The sequence below is a fragment of the Coloeus monedula genome, assembly GCF_965178545.1.
Source record: "Coloeus monedula genome assembly, chromosome: 3".
Taxonomy (NCBI): domain Eukaryota; kingdom Metazoa; phylum Chordata; class Aves; order Passeriformes; family Corvidae; genus Coloeus; species Coloeus monedula.
The window spans coordinates 95,451,210-95,476,283 of record NC_138783.1 but is presented as its reverse complement, the minus strand read 5'-3'; the positions used below and the strand labels follow the sequence as shown (position 1 = coordinate 95,476,283).

Genomic DNA, 25,074 nt, shown 5'->3' with positions numbered 1-25,074 from the left:
GGGTCTGATGGTAATAAACTCCTGCTGACAGGGCACTGACAGCAACCAGAGGTGGTCTGAACCACAGTCTCCAAGGGCTTCCTTATTGGAGGGATCACAGGATGCACACACATCATACGGTCACAAACTTGGCCAAGCATCCAAATGCAGATGGAGCCTGACTGCTACCCAGGATACTACTGGGAAGTGCACAGTGGGAACCAAATCCTGACCTGGCTCCAACTCTCATGAAGCAATGCAATGAATACTGTACTTAACATCATAGGTAACCCTGCTAAAGATAACAGAACAACTCGTGCTGAGCTACGGCTCTCCACAAGTACTTCCAGGGAACCTGAGCTCCACTCAGGAGGACTACTCTTATCAAAAAAAGCTGAGCACAGACACTGTCAGAGGAACAGGTTTCAATCAGAGCTTAAACATTCACTTTACCAACACTTTGCAGGAAAACATGAAGTACTATGCTCTAAAAGTTCACAAAGCTCATGAATAATATCCATCCAAAGTAAAATGTTTCCACATTTGATGAGAAAAACAATTTAAACCATGAAATGAAAAAGCCATGTTTATTTTTTAAACAAGTCATGGTTGATCATAATTGGAAACATGCTGCACCAAGTCACTAGGCTCTTTTGATATGCTATTCCACTAAGAAACAGTACATAATGTTGTTCAGATATGTCTCTGTTGTTTTATGAATTTTAAAAAACAAGCATCTGGTCAACATAGATTCTTCATGGCAAATAATAAAAAAATCACTAAATTTCTTTAAAGTAGTAAAGTAGGGATTTTGAATCCACAGTAATCTATATTAAAATGAGCTTCACAGTACTTTTAACTCTTGTGTCAAATGGTTAGAAATGGTATCACCTCATACTTCATTAATATAACCATGGAGAAAGATTAACTTTTAAAGTGGGAAACAAACTGCTAGATTATCTGGAAAAAGATGTTCCATGTAAACACCTTTCAGGTTTGTATGCCCAAGCATAATGTCAAGAGGTTAAAATGTTCATCTGACATCATGGGCAAATCCCCCAAAATTTGTAATGACCATCAACTTTTAATCAAAAGTACTAAAAAACAAAATTATTTGTATTCGATGCCATATATTTACATGACTAATGCTTATTTTACCTATAGTCTTGCATCAGAGTTTAAGCAGTTGAGTCTATAGCAGAAGTACAGATGAGAATGTGTGCTATGCTTAGCTGACTTCAGAATTTGATATAATTTGTGTTACATATAATTTTGTCAAGGTTTTTATAGATTTTGTAGTACTAATAACTAAATATTAAAATGTAATTATGTGGAAAATAAAGGATTAAACTTACAAATGTAATTATAATGAATTTATAGTGCTGGTCCAGAAATACATTTTCCATATCAATTATAATAAATACAGGCACTTCTACTTTAAAATTAAGAAACTAGACATGCTCATTTTTCCCAGGATTAATTTAATACAGCTGCTATTATATCTCTTAATTTCAGAGCTACAGCCACTGTGTACTATTAAACAAGTTTGTATAGACGTGATTTAATCCCATGATTAGGAATAAAATAAATTAGACAGAAACCCCCCAATATAGAACTGTCTGAAATATGTTCAATTATCCTCTCCCTTGCAAGCTGGGTGTACAACCACTCAAAAGCACTACTTGAAATGAAACAAAATCAAGCAGCTTTCTCCATACAAACAAAATGCTAGTAAATACAAATGTTTAGTTCTTTTGCCCTTCCATTGGGAGTTTGTAAAACGGACAGAAACAAATATGCAGAAGCAGATGTGGAAGATACTTAGAAAATTTGCCACTGGAGAGATTTGTCTGTGGCAGCCAGCCAAAGATCCACTCTACAATACACACACACAGCACTTAACCATCATGGAACAAGAAGTCATGTTCTTGGTTGATGACCATTATCATACATGTGAAATTGCCTCCCACCTTACAACCATCACTCTATTCCCATACCAGTGTAGATTCAAGACCCAACACCACAAACATGGCCTCAATGTGGCTGCTGGCTCGATTTTACAGCTCTGTTCACTACACCAAGGAGAGAGAACAGCTTTTCCTACGTGCAGTCTGCCAGCAATGTGGGAACTCCAGCAATACCACTTTGCACGCAAAGTGAGGCTGAAGTTTCTTAAGAGACAGAATTTTTGCAAAACAACATTTTCACCTTCCAAGTGATGAAGGGTGAGGGTGGAAGGGATCGGTGACTAACACACTGAACTACCTACCAACCCCATCTCTGGAGACACAACAACAACTGAATTAGCATGCCTGCCCCAAAAGCACATACCAGGCTACACTCAGCTAAATTCTACCAAACTCTGTGGGTACCTCTGCTTTTCTGACCTACACATCCTATGAGCAGCCAGCCATTCCTATTCCTTAGAGTCAAGGGCTAAAACCAGCAACTTCTAAGCAACAATTCTTCTGCCCTATTTCATACTGTGCTCTGATAAATAAGAGTTCTGAAAGATCTCAAACTCTGTGAGGTATAAACTTGGTATTCATTTTAGGAACAGAGATGATATCCTTTTACACACCTTTACAATTGCTGGGAAGTTTGCTCAGCTGGGATGTCAAAGGCATATTTGCGCCTCTTCTAATTTACATCAGTAGTCATTAACAAGGTCAACAAGTTTTGACAAGGAAGAGCTCTTGTGAAGCAGAACTTGATATTCTCACACAACTGCCAACTGAAATGTCATCAAAGTTAGTTGTCCTATTTCCAGCAGGTAACAGTGAGGTGGAAAAAAAAACCAAAAAACCAAACAAAGTACATTCAGACTACTGGTTCAGATCCACAAGTGAGAGCTTGACTGCCATTCTGGGTATCAATGGACAATACCAAAGTTCAAGAGCTGTTCCTGAGCCACTAGGCTGAAAACACATGCCTGAAAACACAATATTAGAATGTTCTCAAAGAGCTTAAAAATATGCTTTTTCCCTCTCTCACTTGGGACAAAAAAGCAATCTTTTCAACTGGTTAAACTGAAGAAATATTCACATTAAAAATTTAAATATTCATAGCAACAGGGATAAGGACTCATGTAAGTTGTGGGAACTCATGTTCAGTCTCCCCTTCCATTACAGTGGATATCTAATCATTCCGTGAAAACAGCTGCAGTAAGAAAGAACAAGAGCACTCTACCAAAGAATATATGGCTAAGACATGCTATAAACTGGTGAGGGGAAAAGACAACTGAGATCTTTTTTCAGCAAGAAAGGTACTGGACACTGGTCAGTGCCAGGTAGGTGCTCTTGCTTCATAAATATTGCAGAGAGGGGAACAGAAACACTTCATCCAGGCACTCTGTTTCAAAGACTAATCCCTGCCTCCGTCACTGCCAAATGGGCTTAGGCACCTAGTATCAAAAGAGGCTTCACATTTATAAGAGCATCCTAGAGGAAGATATTTATCTTCCAGAGAGCAGCATGTTTTAGAACACTAGGCTCTCCTCTACTTTCACAGTCAACCACCCTCCTGTTTTGTAAACTGACCTTCAGACATCTTACCAAGCAGACAGACAGCCCTGGCATGACATACATTCACTTAGGCATCTCACCTGCACCTAAACACACTGGACAGTCACACACTAAATGTTAACTGGCTGCTACAGCTTTTGGACTTTCAGGTTAGGAGACAAGTCCAGAGAAATCCATCTTTTTGCATAAGAGATACACAGGGAGAGAAGTGAGATAAAAAGAATGCAGGGAAGGGGTAAGAGGAACAACCTGGCATGCACAGGAGGGCAACCTTTTCCCTACAGCTTTCTCTTGTTGCCACATTCTCACTTAAAACTCTTGAGCATCCAGAAGTAGGATGAAGATTTTAAAAGATTATTTTCCAATTTTATCAATGGTTTCTAGAAAACCTTTTGTGGTCTCACCTTTGTAAATGTGAATCCATCAGTAACAGAAGTGGGGAAAAGATGAACCCAGTCAGGAAGTTTCATCATGTTTTATGATGAAAATGCATCACCACTCCCATCCTCCCTGAAACCATTTAGTGAAGTGAGCAACACAGCACAAAAGCGCTGCACTGAAGCGTCAATCCACTTTCCTCTCTCTGACAGTGGGTCAAAAGCAGCTGCATACAAAATCCAAGACACGCAAATGGAGATACTACCCAAAGTACTCACTTACTTTCTAATGATTTACCTGTAAGGACAAGCCAGCTTGTTAAAGACCATGAGGGAAGCTCTTCTTAATTTCCTTGGTACTGTAGACTAGCAACACACAGCAGCCCTTGGCACAGTGGATACTTTCTAAAAGCCAGATTCACAAATTTAGCAAGGTGCCCCATCTCTGTTGATTTCAACAACTTCACCTTAATATTTATCACTCTACAGAAGCCCACTAAGTCTCTTCAAAAACAGCCACTCTAACACAATCCCCCAGCAGACATTTCCCACTACTCCTTCAATAAACAAACGTCCCAGAATTCAAAGCAAAATGATGTCTCAAAGAACGATACTTGTAGATTTAGTATTGACAAATTTTCTTCTATTCTCCCTTGCATCAAATACTTTGCTGAGAAATGCTAGAAAAAAAATTTAAAATATTTTATGTTGCATTTTCAAAGCAAACAGGGCCATCTGTAACTTCTTACTCTGATTTTAATCTAGAGATGAATTAGCATTCCTTTCTGAAGCTGATATTGATTTTATTACATACAGAAGTTGGTAGTCTATTAAGATATGAAAGGAAAAGATGTATTTTTGTCACATGGGCATGATAAATACCATCTACGTATCACTCCCAGAGGCTAACTGATACTCAGTTGGAAAGCAGAGGCAAAAAGCTTAGTGAACTGTTTAGAGAAGTAATTTAGGTGGTTAAAATTTATCTTCTGAGAACACCAGTTTCAAAACTGAAAGCTGGTCATAAAACAATTTGTGATAGCAGAAAGAATATAATTATCTCCTCTTTCTTACTCTTATTTTACTTTCTTTTTCAAGCAAGAAACACTGATTATACTGAATGCAATTGTTGCCAGGTCCACTGGATGCACCTTGAATCCTCCCCAGTTTACTGCAGAGAAAGTGAAGCAAGCCCAGAATGATTTGCTCTGCAAGACGAAGCAGACACTAAGACCATGCTTTTTTAAGAAAGGTAAAGGTAAAGGTAAATGCAAAGCACCGAGTTTTACCCACCCTCAAGAACAAAAATATCTGAGACATGCAGTCAATCTCAGTTTAGAAAACAGCACTTATTTCGTTGTTTTTTCAGCCATGAGACTGCAGTACAAAATGCTACCTTCCTCAAGAAAAACAAACGAGCAAACAAAAAGACCCCAACCTGTTAAGATATGAAAAATACTATGCTGCCAGAGCACAGTGCACTTTCACAGCACTTTTCTCAAAGCTTCAAAGGGATTTCTTTAAAAAGACCCAAAAAATAGTGTGAATTACATGCAACATCACTAGCTCCAGAGCAAGATGCACTTCCTTCCGTAATTATAAGAGCTCTCAGTAAATATTTACAGAAACAGAGCTGTACTGTTTTACCAGTTTTTTTCCTCCTCTCCCAAGTGCTCTTACATAGGTGTCTTTGTTTTGTTTTATGGCTCCCCATATTTGTTGCCAGCAAATATGTTCATAAGCAACCAATTATACATGATTTTCTAAAAAATGCTCACCAGTACCAATACAGCATTTTTTAAAAATACATTTTACTTATAGCAATATGTCTGACCACACAACTATATAACTGACACTGTCATCGTTCTGAAATTGTATTATGTTGCCAGGACTGTTTTTATAAAACAGATTAAAGCCCATCTTTGTCACTTAAGATGGAATACTTTAGAATTCGGCTCTAGTCTCACAATGCTTAGCAGAGAATTCCCCTAAACTTCAGGGAGGCTTTCCAGTACATCAAGACCTGCATGCATTTTCTCCTACTGCCAGCATCCCAGCTCTTAAAAGCTGCTTAGGACATCACAACTAGGTGTGATGAACACCCCAGGATATCATATTAAGGCACTATGACTTCCGGCAGGATACAATGCAGTAGCAAAGACTTGATAAAGCTATGACGCTGTTCTAGAAGAACAGAAAGATCACAGGTAAGCCATGAAGAAATGCTTTGCAAAACACCAGCACTTCCCCCAAGGCATCTGCACCTTTAAAGCCCAAGTTTGCTTGCAAGTGCCAAGGCCCCGATACTGTTGTATAGTTCACATACTGTGACTGACCAGGAAATAACATTGAAAAGTGTTCAGCCAACAGTGCAGCAGCTGCAGAGCTAGAGAGAACACAAATCCCTTTCAATTTCACATTTACTGAACAAGTACAATACATCATCAACTAACTAAAGTACAGTCCAGGTCAGCCAGGAATACTTAGCTATGCTAGCTGATCCACATACAAATATCGGTCTTATTTCAAGTCCTTCTGCTTAAAATAAGACTCTACACAGCAAAGTTGTTCTCACAAGCTGCAGATCTCTGGAAGTTAGATGTTCCATTTATGCACAGCATATAGGCTCCCTCTATGGTCAAGGAAGGTGGTTTTGTGCCAATCTCCAAGTCTGGCTTTGACCAGCCTCTTCAATACTTAAAAGGCACCTGTATCCTTCTAAAGACCACTTACAGAAGACAGATCCTTCTTTGAAGAGGAGTCTTTTGGTAGGCTCCTAAGGAGCAAATGCAAGGATTACAGGCTGAACCAAACCTCTCAGTTCTGCATAAAGTGCAAGGACACTAGCTAGATGAAAAAAACCCCACTATATACCTAGAAATCTAAACCAGGAACATGGACCCTTAGGACATACTGGAGACACTTGACTGCAATCTGCAACACAGAAGACATTAAGCAGCTTCACTCAGGACAGATACATGAAGGTCCCTTTAGATTCTCACATCCTGCGGTTAACCTATAGCCTCTGCCTTTAATTATAGTCATGTCCATCAGACCAAAACAGGACCCCAGCACAGCTGAATTTCACAAAGCCTATTAAGAAAAACACAGAGAAATGGCCTCCTCTGGAATAGCCTCCCTCATCTTGCAAATAATCCCATCCTGTCTGGGCTAAACAATCCTACCAAAACATTTCCACAGCAAACACAAGCTTGTTTACAAAGAGGAAAAAATCAAGCAACCAAGCAACCTGAGGCACTAATAAAAGGCACAGCAATTCTGAGTGTTTTTCACTTTGATGCCTCTCCAACTATCATCAAAAAAAGATAAAAAATTCAGATTCAATCTATGTTTGAGATAAGAGACCACAGATACACTTTCCCATAGAGCAGGAATAAGTCTTGGACAAAATCATCTAACCATATCCATAAAAGACATATAAAATAAACCCAGCATGAACAGGCTGTAAATGACTGGTTTCTCTATATCAAAGCCTTTCAAATTACAGTACAAAATAGTCTGTGGACTGTATCAGAGGTCCTTATTTCCAGTAGCTATTTTTAGATAAAGTACCTTGAAAAATTATTTGAAGCAATTAATCACTACTATTCCAGAAAGATATTATGTGGTTACAAATGGCCAAAAAAAGGACCTAAGACAATCCACGACAAAGAAGAGAAATGGTTCTGAGCTTCCCTATTAAAATCTCATCACTACTACAAAAAATCTTGGAAATCTCTGTCAAATTAAAAGTTACCACATTCCAGAAACAGAGAAGTTAAAGAATACTGTCACCATATACACCAAGAAAAATACACCTACTAGGAAAAAACCTCCAGTAGCACATGATTCAGTGAAGAAACAGAATTTCAAACTTAAAAGACAGATGGTAAGGCTGTTCATCCCAACTATTATAGTCATAACCACTGTACACTATATCCTGTACCACTTATTCTCAACATTTTTCCTAAACTAAATCACAGAATTTACAGAAGTTCCTCCTGCTCCTGAAATAATTTACAATTACCAAATATAATTATTTTTAGCATGGTGCTTTTCTTAACTGATCAGACAACATCATTTATGTATCAAATACAAACAAGGCTAATTCTTACCTGGAGTAAGAAAATAACGTGCATCTGATGCATATAATGAGGTAATATATTTTGAGACATAGTAAAATGTTTTAATACAGACTCAAAATCAAGATCTTAGGTACACACACACAGAAAAACACAGCTATACTAATGAATAAGATAAAGCCACTTCACAGCCCAATAAAACAATGGGTTTACATGGTAGAAAAAACAAAAGATTGCAAAGAAATTTAACATATAGACTCAATAAAAGACTTCTTTGTCCACTGTTTCTTGATAGAACTTAATAGAACTTTGTCTTCAGAAGAGAATGAAGTGTCAGCTGCTCAGGTAACCCACAGAAAACAAATTGGAAAATCCCTCAAGAAGACAGGCAAAAAATGAGTGCCTGATAAAGGGGTTAAGACACCTGACCAAAGACAGAATGCACACACTTCATTCCACTAGGGGTGGAGAGTTAAAAGTTGTCTCCTATGCATCACTTCTCAAAAGAGCTCAGTTTCCTATGAACATGTTCTAAAGTCCCAGCACCTTTTCTTTTTTTCTTTTGTGTTATTATAAACTCTTCATTCTCTTTTTCCTATGCCTTATTAAGGAAGCAGCATAAGCTGCACTAAATCAATACTATTTTTCAGCACAGTAGAATAGAATACTTTAGCAAAGTAAGTGGAATACCAGCCCAAGTCTACATGACACAAAATATCATGGACATTACTCCCAGTATGGTTTTTTAAAACAGTATGGTTGAAATGTTGTCACCCTGTAAAAGTGACAACAGCCAATCTATGAAAACACAGAAAATAGAAAACATCTACTGAGGAGTGAGAGGAATAGAAAATATTGCAGCATTTTCTCTTAGTATGACAACATAGCATCCACACAACCAGTATGACAAGTTAAAGTTTGCCATGTTTGTGACTGATGAAGAAGGCTCAAGACTTAAGGAATAATTTCAGACTCCAAAGACCTCTAAATGACCCCTCACAATGACTCCATCAAACAGCAGCCTGGCATCCAAACATCCTACACAGCTCATTCACACCGCGGTCCTGCTCTCTGCATTCAGGCACACCAGTTCCACTATGCTCACTCAAGCTGCAAGATCTAAGCTGTTGTTTCAACTTCCTCGCACAGTAAAGTGTACATGCACTAAAATAAATGTCCATCAATTTATTTCCTGGGGGCTGAATCCATGTTCTACTAAAAATCAGTAATATTTCACTACTATCAAGTTCTGATTTTTTTTTTTTAATAACAGATATACTATCTCATGTTACCATATGTTACAAACTTTTCAGTTTACTGTTCCTTGAATATTCACACTAACGGGGGCAGGGAGGCGGGGTGGAGTAGAAGTTGGGGAGGAAGACCTACACTAGAAATCACTTACAGTGCTGAAATACATCAGTGCATTTGTATCTGGAAATCATCCTATTGGCTAACATTCAACATCCAAGTATCATCAATTTATTTATTTATTTAGAGCCCACACAATCTACCATTTATTTAAAAATATATCGGTTAAGGTTAAAGTTAAAAGCTTGTTTTTACTTAACTTTCATTTGACATTTGAAGATTAAAACAGAACAGTATAAGAAGTCACCTTTCTGTAGATATCCATAAGAAAGTAGTATTATCCTAGCACTCACTAGAGCATGTTAGAGTCTCACTGGTATTTGTGAGAGTAACTGCTAGACTATTGGGATAATGAAACAGTAAGTACTAACAGTTTTAAGTTTATGGCCATTTTTTTCAAGTATTCTGTGCATCAGGGTAAAAAAAAAAATACATATATATATATATACTCCTAATGCTCCTCCACAAAGTTAATTTTCTATAACTATTGTTGAAGTCATGAGCACTAATTCTGTAACTTCAACATTCAGAAAATTCTGTAACCTTGTACTGTTATACAAGATTGACTCCAAATCCAAACACAAATGTTTGAAGTTTTATGCTAGATTAAAACTAATTAATTGTAAATAATTTTATACAAAGTGACTTTTCATAGTTCACAAACAACTTTCATGGTAATCAACAAGACAAATCTTTACCATTTCTGTACAAGATTTTTACAATGAAAGTGTAACTTTTCTTTTTGTTATGTTAAAGAGACAGTATTATTAGTTATATATCATAAATTTTGGCAGAACTAATTGCTCAGGACTGAAAGATGTTGTAGAAGATGCAAGTCCACCCTCCTATAAACTTTACCAAATGTTTACGATGTAAACTGAATGATGTTAGAACACAACTGAGCGCAACTGACTTTCAGAACTTTACCTCCACCTTTCAGTTCCAAATCTCATTATTCCATCATGAGAAGTCTTTTTTAGGTGTAAGTGAAAATTTTGGCTAGACACATTACCTGACTTTGGTTTGCCTTTTGAAGTAAACTAAAAAGCACTCACTGGAGTTTTTGAAAAAAACAGTACCAGACAAACCAGTAAAAAGAATACATAAGAAATTGACTCCACAACATCTCAGTTATTCAAGCATGGGAGAGACCACAGTATTTGAAGCAGTCAATTTGGTGATGTAAAAGTTTTGCATTAACTAGAAAACCGATGAGGTTTGCATCCATTTGTCAACTCCACTCTTACTCTTTTAAATAATGCTAAAAGGTAACATTACCAGTTATTGCAAGTAAATTTCTGTAGCTTCAATTACCTCCATCACTGAGGTCAGACCAAAGCAAAAACACCACTGTTTTCTTGTTCTTGATCAACTATTCAACACCACTGCCTTCTACTTAAGAGTTAAGCCTAACCCAGCCCCAAAAGACTGTTATATGTCTCATTCAATCAATATTGTGACTTCTGGTGAGAAAAAGCCTAGATTCAAAGCAAAACCAAACCAAACAAACAAAAAGACACAAACAGGAAAAAAAAATCAACAAACAAACCCAAAATAAAAAAAGGTCTTCATAATTCCAATTCCATACATTACCTTGACAATGCCACTCAATCTAAGGAGGTAGACATCATGACTGTCTTAAACACTTTTTAAAATAATATACTGCCTCAGAGGACACAACGTAAGAGACAATCTAAACCAGCTTAGATCTTATTTCATTGACATGATTTTCCCACTGTTACTGCAATGATTTATTGATTTGTCTTTGACTGAAGAGAATCAAAGTCCTCTGGCTCAAGTTGCACTTAGAGTGGTGTTTTTAATCTACTTTAAAGTAACTGAAACTCAATGGAACAATGAGTTTTATACCTCACATTCAACATCACAGCACATATCAAACAAATTTACAAAAGCATCACTTGGAGAAAGCTTGGAAAATTCTCCAAAGTGCTCTACTTTTTCTAAGAAACTTCTGCTGTTTGTGATTATCAGCAAGTTTGCTGTTTCGGCATTACACTAGAGCCCCAGTGCCTCCATTTCTGACCCCATCAAACAAAAACAAGCTGCTCAACAATGTCTAATCCGTGCGTCATGTAATCCTGCTTAATACCCTACAAACTCTGGGTAATATTTGGGTAGTTTTTAAATTTAGCAAAGAACATCCTGGCCTAGTTCAAAGATACCCTTGCCTTGGGTAGTGTCCCCTAGAAACATCGCCCACACTAGTTTCAAATAAGAACAGCAAACTCACATATATGCATAAGAGAAATTAACAAAAAAACAAAGTAAGAGACTGTGGTCCAATGTCATAATAAAAACATATAAAATTACAAATCAAATTACTGAAATAGGAATGCATTATGCAAACACCAAACACACCACTCAAACAATTAAAGACACATTCTGACTTTCTAACAGCACTCAGGGCCCCATTTACCAGCACAAGTGCATCCAACTCCCTGCTCCCAGCGAGGGCAGACTGCGCTGCAGAGGACAACGGCACAGCCAGCGGAATCACGCAAGCCTTCCTCCCATCAACACTGAGCTATTAATACCCGTCAGCTATGGCTCTGCCAGAGAAACAGAAAATCCCTGCTTTGAGACACTGTTTGCTTTTTGAAGCATCATTATCTTGCAAGTGGCTCATACTGCAAACACCACCAAAGGGGTCTAAACTAAGTCCCATTATAATTTTTCAGCATACTGTCCTGACTGTCCTACCTAAGATCTCTCAGACCCTCGCTGAAGGACAAGTATGTTCCTATTTTGTTTAGGCTGTCAGGCAGACAGTCTCCAATCATTAGCCTCTTGTCAACAGCAATGCTGGGGTGGATTACTACTGTGTAGTGCTTGTAATGGCAGGTGCATGGCCCTGGGGCTGCCATCTGCCAGGAAGGAAGTGTTCTCCTCTAGGATGCTGAAGAGATTGACAAATAATGCAAACAAAACACTGAATCATTCCTAATCTACGCAATAAAGCTATTACATTAGTCTTCTGCAGTGTAGATGTTACCATCAGAGGTGGGGGCTTAGGTTTGTGGCTTGGGTTGTTTTTTTCCTAACTATTTTTGTGATTGATTTACTGAGAAAAAACACCCTCTGAAATAACTTTTATTTAACTGAGATGGGCAATTCTGGATTTGAAAACAAACAAAAAAACTCACCCTAGCATCAAAGATGTTTATTCTGGAAAGTATCTCCCCACTGTTCACTTGTAACAAGCCTCTTTCCAGAGTGTATTTGTCCTGCACTGTGAGCAAGAACTTGATTTTTTTTAATTACTGTTTTTGATACAGCTATACACAGTTTGGGGTCATCATCACTGATAAAAACACTGAGAATGTTTTGAAATATTTTTTTAAAGCAAAAATAGTAACAGAACTCCAAGTATTGTCCTTGGCCTTTTAAATCAATTTCTAAAGGGATTTCTCATCATCAGATTGAAAATCTTTCCTAAACAGTCCCAGTTTAGTAGCCAATTTGTCACCAGAGCTACCAAGCAATAGCACAACTCCATGGAAATACGCAGGAATTTACCTATTCTTCAGGAAAGTTACTCATTATTGTTTAACTGGCAACACAGAGATTGCAAACTCCTGCTGTCTTTAAGTGAGCCTCAAATGTTACTAGACATGTGTTAGCACTTTAACACTCCATGAAATGTACTTTTAGGTGACCCTCTGTAAAGATGTAAGCAATCTTCGCATTGATTTTTCTGTGGTTTGCATCAGGCTTGAAATACCTAAGTCTTAAAAGCTTGCGTTAACACCAACCCTGCAGCTGAGGGATCCATTCTACCTGTATTACCGTGGAAACTGCAAATACAATCTAAACCAGTAATCCTGGCTTCCTCCAAAGCTGACAGAGATGCAGGGGAGAATGCATGCTACTTTATAACTCGCATTTAAAAGAATGGGACCAGTCACCTTTGCTGGTTCTGTTTACTGTTGGTGCTTCTCCAGAGCCCTGGGAGACTGACTAATCCAAGAAGCGCACATGCTGGATAGCTAAAGGCAGTTGACACAAACACAAGCATAAAAAAACACCCCAAACAACAACAAAAACAAACAAACAAGTTTTCCTTTGAAAACTCAGCTGCAGGAGAGCCAGCCTTTTCAACAACCAGCAGCAAGGGGACTATTGAGCTGAACTTGGCTTTTCAAAGCTACAACTCGACCCGCTACATACATATGCACAAAACTTTAAAAATAACTATATGCCAGACAACAGACACAAAAAAAACTTATCTGAACTTTGGAGGTCACTACACCATCTTCTGAAAACTCAAGGGATAATACTGATTTCCATGCATACACAGAAGAAAGTACAAAAAACCCAGAGAGTTGTGAACCTCTCATAATTACACATCCTAATTTATCAAATCAGTCAACATATACACTTAAATTGCTATTACATATACTGCGTCAACTTAATGTTAAAACTTCCACAAAATTTGCTGTATCATGACTAACACAATGAACACAGACACAAAGAAAAAAACATATGGATAACTAGTATAAAAAGTGTACTGTATTTCAACAAATTCAGAAGAAAAAAAGCCACAGATAGAACCAGTTTTTAAGATGTTTATTACTTTAAAAAGAAACATTAATGGTGCTTTTGGAGAAAAACTGATATAGACAGAAAATACCTGGATGTAATTATGCTGCCATTTAACTGCAGAATAGAGAGGGAAGTTAGATTACATACAGTAACTGGCTAAATTTTTCAGTGGATGCTTGCTGTGTTTCAGTTTATAAACCACTCCAGTGTAATTAACGCTATTTAAAAATAAGAGTAAATCAAGTGTAAAGAAACCCATGTTAGTCTCTCCTTTATAAAAAAAACCAAAACAAACAAAAAAACCAACAAACCCCACCATATAAAACACGTCCTAATACCCTTTCTGTTCAAATACTCCTTTATTCTTTTTACTTACAAACGAACATTAGTCTCTGTAGCTATCTTGAAAGAAATCAAGTAATCAAAAGCAATCATCAACCTAAGCATTTCCTCTGCCTTGAGCAATGACTGTACTGGTTCATTTTAGAACAAACCCACCATTCAACTTGGTCTATAACAATTTATCTTCAACAACTCAAAGTAACCATGACATTCTTTCTACGAGAAGTACAGCTAAACATAAAGTATAAAGCAAAAAAAAAGTTTAATAGATGTCATGATATTCTATCTGCTTGTAAAAAGCTTGACACCCATATAATCAACATAATTTAAAATATCAAAAGCTTCATTTAATCCTAGATCATTTCAGTTTACATTTTGTGTTTCACAAGTGGCACTGCTAGGTTCAGATCTAACCATTTTGGTTTGGTCACCTGCAAAGTGCCATCTGAAAGACAGTAAGTGAATTTCAAGATGTTTAAAAGAAACACTTAGAATTAAAAATTTGAGGTTAAGTTAAAAGCTCAAGCTATGTAAGTTATTAAAAGTAGCTCAGTTCTTTCTGCTGTTAGTTTGATGTTCTTACAGAACAGAAAGAGAAACTACTACAATGGATTTATTCAAGAAAGACTTTAAAAGATATATAAATTTCTAACACAGCACATAGTTCTTTTAACACTTTTAAGAAGTAATTTTGAAATGAGCATTAATTTTGTTACAGAGACAATTAAACAGTCTCATGTCACTCTGAGAACCAAAACTTTTTGGTAGTTGGCATATGAAGAGGAGGTCAAAAAACAACTTAATAATATAATTCATTGTGCAAAGTAATCCCAAAGAAAAAGGAAACAAACTTTACATCTTCAACAATCTAAATAAAATGTCATTAGAAAGACAGAGGAAGAGATTTCTTAAAATAGGCTTTTTATTGTTTAGGTGCAGCCATAAAACCCTCACAAAACTAAAAACTAATTGACAAGGCGAGTGCAGGGGGAGGATCATTATTACCAAAAATCACCTTATTATGATCTGAAGTAGAAGCATTACAGATGATGATTTCTTCGGACAAATCAAGGCAAAAAAACTGACACAGGAAGGAAAGAACCCTCAAGGATTTTGCGTTATTACACATAATATCTGTTCAGTTTTAGAAAACTAGACCAACTACTAGAAACATTTACAAATTAGAACTACAGAGCACTCTGTGAGTGGAAAAGAAAACAAAATTAAAGATTACCCACTCGAGTCTGGTGATTTCGATTAAGGAAAATTCCCTATTATACACCCACTAAATTTAATGGTAATCTTAATTAAGAATTCCAGGATTACACACAAAGGGTAAAATCTTAACCCCTCTGAGACAGAGACAAAACTCCCATTTTACTTCAACAGAACTAAGATCCACCATAAAAATTCACATCATCGAGTGTAATCTCATAAATATACTGGAATAAATAATTCACACTTATACGAGAAAAACGAGTGTAAACATCTCCATAAATAAAGAAATCCATACATAGTTCATATGTTTTTAAGCAAAAAAGCAGTCATAATTTAAGAACAAAGGCTAATTATTAGCAAGTAACAAGTTTTAACCCACCAATAACAGTATTATTTTATTTACATATCAGATGAAGGCAATTGTTTCTCCAGCTCCTAAATAGTTTGCACATTTTCAGAACACAGTAAAACTAAATGAAGCAATAATTTCAAGCAACCTTTTAACTGTTCTGTTTTGAAAGCAGTTGTGGATGCACTCCTTGCTCTTGCCATGACAGGGTAATATGGACAGACATCTCCAAAAGCACAGCACTCCCTACAGCAGAGGCAAGTTACTGATAACAGAGAAACACACTACACGTGAAAGCCAGCCACCTTTAAATTATACAAATAATTTCCCTTGAAACATTATCCACATGAAAATACAACTACTGCTACAGACCTTAAGAAAGAATTCAAACTGGGTTTTTACATGTATTTTGGACAAATCAAAATATTAATTTACTGAGAAGGTAATTACAAGGAGCTTGTTTGTATACTCTGTATCACGGTCTCCTGTTCTAAATATTAAACAGTGGATTATCCATCATTTTAAAATTACTAGAAACCACCCTTGGTTTTTGAAGAAAACTTCTCACTTCTCATGCAGCTAAAAACAAAGTTTGAAAAAAGTGCAAACTAAACAATGCTGATTATATAAGCTCTCTCTTGTGCAAATCAGTGTTTTTTACAGAATTACATTTTCTCAAATCTACCCAAATTACTACTGTTAAAATAATCTTGCCTATAAGCAAAGTATAGTTTTATTTAAACAGAGTATGTTTCTCAGTAAAACTGAAATTCTTAGTAGTCTCCCAAATCACAATGTTTAAAACTCAAATACATTAGCAAAATGCTGGGTGACCTTTTTAAGCACTGGCAGAAGACCTGCCATAAACAAACTCTGGTTGTGAAGTCCCAATGAAAACCAAAAGGGAATCTAGGAAATTTGCAGAAGTTTATGATTTCATTAAACTTACACCAATGAAGACCTTTGTGATGTATTTCCCCTTCCCCATGCTTTGACTTCCTCAGTTTGGCTGCCACAAGTGCAATTAACCTGATCCCCCATTCATGGTACCCAACCCACTGTTGGCTGAGGATGCTGGTGGTGCGAGGTTCTTCCTTACTACCTTGACCTGACTCTGGTTCCATCCATCCATCCATCCCTGCATCCCGTACCTCTGAGTGCACCCTACAGGCTGGCACCCTTCTCAGGGAAGCAAGGTGCTGGAGAAGACAGCCCACCTCCTACAGATAGTGTCAATTCCAACGAGCCTCCCCGCACCACTCCTCCATGTGATCTGCGTTTAGAAGGTTACGGGAAAGAGGAAAAACAAACACACATGCAGATTAAATATTAAAATAAGGCAAGCCTATAACCATCCTTGGACAAACACACGCAGCAGCAGCACTGAGGCCTCTCCGCTGTAAACCGCGTACCACATTAATACGGTGGCGTTCACGGCATTATCCTTTTGTTTACTGGATGGGAAGGACAGCGGTCGTTTCCCTCTCCTTATCTGACCGCCCGCCGCTCCCATTCCCGCGTGCCGCCTGCTGCGGCCGCGATCCGCGCCGGGTTTTCCCGGTAACCGGTGCCCGCCCCCACCTCCCCCTTCGGGTCAGCAGTTTGGGGAATGCTGTGGAAATAGCTCTTTCCCAACACCGGGCTTCGTTTGCAATTGGGGCTGTAGGTGGCTCAAGACAAGCTCCTCGTTTCTGCGAAAAATCCGTTTGCAAAGCAAAGGGGCGTGATCGTCTGCTGGCGCCCGGGACCGCCATCCCAAGGCTGGGCAATGAAAGAGGGGGGCTGCAGCATCCGCACCGGGCTCGGGCAAGCCAGAAGGATCCTGAAAGCGACCCCACCAAAACTAAAAGCAAGAGACAAATAAGGCTCGGCCCTCAACCCTTCCAGTCATTCAGAATAAGCCTTCATCTTTTCAAACTCTGACATTGCATTCAACAATCCTCTCGTCTTAATTAGGTTCAAAGCTTGCTCTGCAAACGGTGCATCTCTCATCTTTTCCATCTTCCTGTACTTCCTATCAAGAGAGAAAATATTTTCTTCTTCAAAATCAACTAGCTACTGAAGAAACACAAGGAAAAAAAACCCCTGCAAGTAGCTCTTAAAAGCTGTTGCTGCTCACTTGTTATCGATGCCTCTATCAGCACCGTGAATAGAGAAGCAACACCTATTCCCCTCCAAGCAACTACTTTTTCATGGTTTGTCGTTTCACCCAGCTAGACCCATAAACACATATTACAGCTATACATGCATAAGGGTTTGACTACCACATATCTTGCATAAATCCAAGAGCCAAGACAATCCTTCCAGTGTCTCATCATTAACTTCCTCCCTGACAGACTGGCTGTTCTGTGCCCTCCTCAACCAGCCCCCAGTTGTGTACAAACCCTCACTCACTGAGAGAAGGTGGATTACCATTTTGGGGAAGAAGGAAGGATATTTCTTTCTTTCGTTTGTTTTTTGGTTTTTTTTTTCCTCCAGCATAAGGAGCACCTAATAAAAGGAATAGCTACATACTGAAAATCTAAATTCTCTCTCACCCTAAGTTTCAGATTCCTTCAGTTTGACACCCAACATTTGCAATCCATAAACCATCAACTGTGGAACACACCACCACACGGTGGGCCCTTCAGTGAAATATGTGATACAGCATACAACAGCTCAAACATATAGGGATTTCTGGAAAGAATTATCAGTTTTTAAATTCACATTCCATGCCCACTATGATTTACTGTTAAACTTTTGCAAGAGATGAGATTTTTCAAAACCATGATATTAAATTTATCCTTCTCATTTTGATATTACAGCGTTTTTCAGCTAGAGAGCCAAGGATTGTTACTGTAATCTGACGTCCTCAGTCAAACAATCTTGTTTTTAACTCAATCATCTTACATTTTTAAATAATATTTAGAAGATGCATTAACATAAACTATTTTGGTCACATTTTCCAAACACTTCCCAAAATCTTACATAAGAAAACTCTGAATGCAGCCCAAACATAGTAACTGTGTAAACAGCAGCTTCTAGTGGGGTACCCAGAAGTATATACTCATAATAATGGCACAGTAGTATTGAAACATGAAGAAATATTCCAAAATTAAACATTTTCCTCATACAAAGAGCTACCAAGTTACTCCTTATAAATAGTAAGACTGCTTATTACAGGATGTGTAAAAAGGGATAAAAGTGACTTTAAAGGAAGCAAAGAGGGATAGTGCTCTACACATCAACACACAACCTTGTGATGGTAAACACAAAGCACACGCACAGCAGGCACTGTCAGATGCAGTTACTCACCTTTCACAGCACTGGCTTCTTTCAGGTTGTGAGGCAGAAAGTCTATGCTGGCATAGGCGCTCATCTCTACTCCATTGATGCCCCCATTCAGGAGGTGCCTGGCTTTCAACCTGGACTTGTCACAGTTTGCCAGGGACCCATCCACCACGTCAATGGCGATGTAGTTGAGGCCATTCTGGAAGCCAGCCGAGGTCTCCCGGCACATGGGACTGCTACCCTGCTCCTCCTCCAGGCCTTCGCTTTTCCTGAGGGACACGTTCTCCACCGAGGCCGAGTTGTGTCGTTTGGGGTTGTGTGCGAAGGAGGGGGACACTGGGGTCACAGTGGTGGTGGAAGAGAAAGTTTCTGAGCTGTGCCTCCTCCGCCCCTGGGGATCTGCCCGGATTACTTTTGCCCCCCGATTCGGGTCTGGGGGAGGGCTGGAGAGAATGAAAGCCTCCACCCCAGAGAGGGTGAGCCTCTTCACCCCAGATGTGGGGCTGGTGACACGGGCACTTTCTGGTTTCTGAATGATGGGTTGAGGTGGGGTAGTGGCCATGCCAAAGGTCATCTCAGTGTAATCACCACCATCTGATGGGCTGGACGAACAAGCCACCCCCACAGCTGCCTTCAAGTAGCGTCCACTGGGCTGGCTGGTGCTGGAGGAAGAACCTGGTGAGAGAGCTTCCAAGGAGCCCACCGAGACCGTGCCTGACTGGGAGGGAGACTGTGACCCAAAGTCAATGTTCATGTAGTCAGAGAGAGGGGAGCGCCTCTGTCCCGTGCCTGAGCCCAGGGAGGAGGCTGGGCTGTCAGCAGGCAGTGAGGGGGGAGAATAGATGGCAGCATCCCCAAAGTCAATGTTGATGTATTCACCAGGGCTCTTGGGCTCAGGCGGCAGAGGGTGCTCATTCATGCTGGGCAGCATCGTCCGCAAGGTCTCCAAAGAGAGGCGGCTGGGCCGGGCCACCCGCTGGCATCGCTGGCTCAGGAAGCTCTCGGTCCGGCTGTGCCGCAGGGGCGAAGGCACCGTGTGGCTGGAGGGGGCGAAGGTGCCTGCAGGCAACTGGCCCGCTCCACACACCGCCTCCTCCGGGATCATCCTCCCCGGGGAGTTCATGAAGACATACTGGTCGCTGTCCTTCGCCAAGCCCTGGCTCTTGTAGGAGCGGGGTAAGGAGCTGTATGAATAGCAGCTGGGCTTTGGGGGCTCACTGGACCCATGCCCTGAAGGGGCGAAAAAGAAGTCTGGGGGGGTGAGGGAGGGAACTTGGGGCCCATTCTGGGGGTCTCGAGGGGACATATTGATATAGTCGCCGTTACTCAGCCTTCCATCTGAGCTCTCCACAGACAGCTTGGAGCCGCACCACATCCGCATGTACCCGCTATCGTCAGGGGAGCTCTCCCCAGGCGAGCTGGTCTTGTAGCTGCTCCCGTTTCCCGGGGACCCGCTACCCACCCCTGCCCGGGGCTGCAGGATCTGCTTGGGGGCAGACACGCTGGTTGGGCTCATGGGCATGTAATCATCGCTGCTCCGGCTTCCCTGCCCTAAGGCTGCGGCCACACCGGGGGTCATGGGCATGTACCCGTCATCATCTCCCCCTCCTCCCCCCACTGCCGGCGGGCCCAGATTGGTGCTGCTGCTGCCGGAGCTGCGGTGAGAACCGATCTCGATGTCCCCGTAGTCCTCAGGGTAGGGGGTGTAGGTCACTTTGGGGGAAGCCCCGGCTTGGCAGGACGGGAAGAGGCGGCCGGCGCTGCCGGCGAAGGTGGCGCGCATCAGCGTGTACTCGTCGAGGGAGGCGGAGGAAACCTGCGGCGCGGCAGGTCGCTGCCGGCACGGCGTGGTTAGGGAGTAGGTCCGCTTCCGATGGCACCTGTCGCTGGCAGCATCGGGGCAGGGCCGGTAGCAGAGGCGGCCACTCGGGGGCCGCTCCATCGCCATGTAGCCGTAGAGGTCGGTGCCGCCCCCCGGGTCCCGCACTGGGGGGGTCTCGGCCACCGACTCGGGGGTGTTGCTGCGGTTGCTGGCAGTGGAGGAGGAGGAGAAGGGCCGGAGGTCGCCGCCCGGGCTGGAGCCGTACTCGTCGAAAGACATAAAGCCGGCGTCACTGGGGGAGCCGGACACGGAGGCGCTGCCGCTGGACGGGCGCTGCGGGTGATGCGGGTGGGCAGGCTCGGAGCCGAGGCCGCTACTGGAGGAGAGGCTGATGGGGCTGGTGGCGGAGGGGGGCGAGTGGGAGGCGGGCATGGACATGGAACGGCTGCTCTGCAGCCCGCCGCCGCCGGCCAGCACCGGGAGCAGTTTCCCCGCCTGCCGCCCTCCGCCGCCGCTGAGCGTGTGCGAGCGGCTCAGGGGAGTCCGCACGGGGCCCGGGCTCATGGGGCTGCCGGCCGCAGAGCCCACCCGGCAGCCGTCGCCCTCGCTGGCCGTTCTCACCCGGCACGGCGTGCACTTGGTGGCGGCGCCGGCGGCGAGGCTGTCGGTGCGGGAACGGCGGAGGAGGCCGGTCTGGCTGGGAGGCAGGTTGACCAGGTGGTGGTGCCGGCGACCGGGCACCGTGATGGGGTGGGTGGCGGAGGCGCCGCTACCGCCGGGCCCGCCAGCCCCCCCGGACGAAGAGGAGGAAGAGGACTGGCTCTTGCTGCGGGGCCGGAACTCGGACAGCTCCTTCAGCGCCTTCATGGCCTCCAGGATAGTCTCGTGGATGTTCTGGGCCACCACCGAGTCGTCCGCTTGCATCCAGAGCTCGCCAGGGCCGGTGGCGGCCGAGCGCCCCACCTCGATGAAGAAGAAGCTGTCGGAGTGGCCGCAGCGGCGGATGTTCATCAGCTGCAGCGTGACCGAGGGCAGCTCGCAATTGAGGCGCACGAACCCAATGGTGCGGGCCGAGAGGCAGAGCCGGTGGACGCCGGTGAGGTTTTTACTCTGCCCCAAGCCCTTGGGCTTCAGCGTCACCTGCCAGACCTCTCGGTAGGCAGCGGTGGCCGGCGCGATCAGCCCGTAGTTAAGGTCTTCGCCGGCGGCGGCCAGGGAGGCGGCGGCCGCGCCGCAGGAGGCGGAGAAGGGGGAGGCGAGGTGACGGTGGGGGGACCCCTGGCAGGCCGCCTTGCCCTCGTTGAGCAGATCGGTGAGAGCCCTGTACCAGCCCTCCTGCTCCTGTTCGTTCTCGGCCGCCACAGCGAAGTACTCGTCCTTGGTGTAGAGGGCAATGAGGTACTTGTGCTTGGCGTCCGCCCGCTTGTTGATGTTGAGGCAGGAGTCCAGGGCGATCACCCGCTTGGGCGCCCCGGACTTGTTCCTCCATTTCTTCTCGCTCTCGTAGTACTCCAGCCGGGCGCCTCCCGCCTCCTCCCCGCCGCCGCCCGGGCCACGCAGCACGAAGAAGCGCTTGTGGCCGTGCTTCTGCTTGCGCAGGTACCCACACTTCCTCACGCCCTGGTTGTTGTTGTTGTTGTTGTTCAGGTTAGGGCCGGGCGGGGAGCTCAGGGGGGGCAGCAGCCCCAGCACGGCGGGGCTCGCCATCCCCAGCCCCGCGGCGGGAGCGCCGCCCGGCTTCTCTCGCTGCTGTCGCCGACGCTGACCGGATCCGGAGCCCGAGCGCCGCGGGCGAACAAAAAAAAAAGGGGAGAAAAAAAAAAAGGGGAAGGATGGAGGGAAGCAGATAAAATAAAGTTATTCCTTCGTAGAGGAGCGCGGTGCCCAGAGCCGCAGCGGGATCCTCCGCTGTCACCTCTAGGCAGCGGGTGCAGCGGGTGCTGCCGGCGGCCGCCCGGCGTCCTCTCCGGCTCGAGTACCGGCGACGCCGCTAAGGCTCCCCGACCGCCGCCGCTGCTGCTGCTGCTGCTGCCGCTGCCGCTGGTGCTGCCGGCGCCGACGGGAGTTTCGCCGTAAGTAACACATCGCGCACCGAGTGCCCCAACTAAAGAGCAAAACAACACGTGACCGCCGCCTCACCGAGGCGCTCACACACCGAGACGGGGCGGGGCGCCGCCGCCGCCGGCACCGCCCCGCATTGGCCGCCGGGCCGCGCGAAGGACGGCTGCGGCCCTCAATGGGGCTGCGGGGCGGGCTCTCCGCAGCGAGGCGGCGCGACGCCGTTGGACAGCGGGAGCCTCTCCCCCCCACCCCTTTCCCGCCCCTCCGCGTTCCCGCCCACAGCCTCCGGCCCCCCTCGGGCGCCGCGGAGCCCTCCCCTGCCCTCCGCGCACACAGCGCGGAACGTGCTGGGGACGCGGGCCCGGAGGGAAGACCCGGCACGTCCGGCGAGCCCCGGTGCTGCCCCTCGTCATCCCTCGGGACACGGCGGGGCGCCGGCGGAGCTCGCCGAGGCCATATCAGGTGCTGCGGACCCGCCGGGCGGAGCTTCCGGGCGTGCGTGAGCGCCGGGCGCCCCCCGCGCGCCCCCGCACACACGCGCGTGTGCGTCAGCCCTGCCCGCACACGCGCGGCGGCTCCGCGCGCGCTCCTCCGCCCGGTGTGTCACAGCGCCCACGCGGCGCGGCCGCCCCCGCCCGCAGCGCCCGCGGGGCCGCGCTGCGCCCGCCCCGTGCGGCGGGGAAATGCCACCCAGGGAGGGCCGGGGGACAGAGGCTGCCGCTCGTAGTCCGTGTTAATGGAACAGCACTAATTTATCCGCGCGCTTCGCCTTAGTGGTGAATAAGGGCAGCGTCCGCATTTCCTCTGGAAACAATCCCGGCCCCGTTGAGGGATCGCGGCGTGGCGATTACAGAACGAGCGGCGGCGGGGTCAGAGCGGCCCCCCGTCTCCCCAGGGCACCCCGCTTCCCTGCTCCCCCCGCCGCGGCCGCTCCCGCTCCTTCACCGGGCGTGCGGGGGCTCCGCGGGGCGGGGGGGCGCGAAGTGTCGCGCTTGTTTACAGGGGACCCGCGCGCTCGTCGGCAGGCGGGCCGCGCCCGCGGATCAATGAGCGCCTTTCTCTCCGCTCCACCGGAGGGAGGTGAAGGGCGGGGGGCGACAGAGGGGCCCCGGCCGGGGTGGGTGCCAGGAGGGGCGGCGGTCTGTCCAGCCGGCATTTTCCTGTGTGAGGCGGGAGCGGGGGAAGGAAGGGGGAACGGAGGGGCCCAGGAGGCGGCTGCGGGGCGGTTATGCCAAGCTCTCGCCCCCCGATGAGGGCGGTCGCGGCGCGTTACGAAGCGCGCAGAGTGGTGCGGGGAGGGCAGCGATAGTAAAAGTCGAGGGATGAAGGGAAGAAGCTGTACTGAAACCGTCCAGCGTGTTCCTAACCGCAGCCGCATCTCCGCCCGCTTCGGGAGCGGCTGGGAAAGCCTCCCTTTGCACATGCCCGAGAGGAGAAGTGAGGCTGGGGTCACGAAATCATCCATCCGTGTTTTCCCGTCTCCCCCCGGAGCGCCGTCGGGACACGCTTTCCTTTGTCGGCCTGCGCCGAAGCTGAAGCAAACGGGTTTGCGAGTGAGGACGAAGGGAAAAAACCCACAAAAACAACACCGCAAACAAATGAGCAAGGGAAAAAAAAGATGAAAATGATGCGGCGCCTCCAGCTGCCGCCGTGCGGGGCCGTGGCCGAGCTTTCCCCGTGTTCCCGACGGGGAAGGCGCTGGGGCCGCCCGCAGCCCGCATATACCGCTGTCGCAGCTCAGCTCCCTCCTGCACGAAATTCTCCGTGGTTTGGGTCATAACAACTCATTTAGAAATTAACAGCTGTGACGGGGTGGGGAGGGGGGGGGGGGGAGGGGGAGAGTGTGATTGGAAAAGACCACTTCATTGTAAATACCGGCATGCTGCAGTAAAGCATCTTCTGAAGGAAGACCTCTCACATCGTCTTACGGGAAAATACTAACATTAACATACAAGGTAGTAGTTGCCCGGGTTTATTAAATTTTGGGGGAGGTTAACGGAGTAAGAGAAGTTATTTGAGATAAGAGGCACCGACCTCTCCTGAGAAGCAAGAAGAGTGTAACCTTAGGCAAGGCACCTGTGACCTCTCTGTACCTGTGGGACTCTTCAAAGAAAAT

At 44.6% G+C, this 25,074-nt stretch overlaps 1 protein-coding gene across 2 annotated transcripts in view; it reads right to left on the bottom strand.

Annotated features, from left to right (window-relative positions):
- Positions 1–22,743, bottom strand: part of IRS2 (insulin receptor substrate 2) — a 28,728-nt gene extending 5,985 nt beyond the window's left edge. Inside the window, exons 1-2 of one of the 2 annotated variants that reach the window (XM_082278271.1) lie at positions 19,100–22,743; positions 13,935–17,819 (exon numbers count right to left, since the gene is read on the bottom strand). In XM_082278271.1, the coding sequence (XP_082134397.1) occupies positions 17,794–17,819; positions 19,100–22,604 (3,531 nt within the window). In that variant the 5' untranslated portion in view covers positions 22,605–22,743 and the 3' untranslated portion in view covers positions 13,935–17,793. Of the gene's footprint in view, positions 1–13,934; positions 17,820–19,099 lie in introns of those variants that run through there. The other variant, XM_082278272.1, reaches the window with a different exon arrangement.
- Between the last annotated feature and the right edge of the window lie 2,331 nt (positions 22,744–25,074).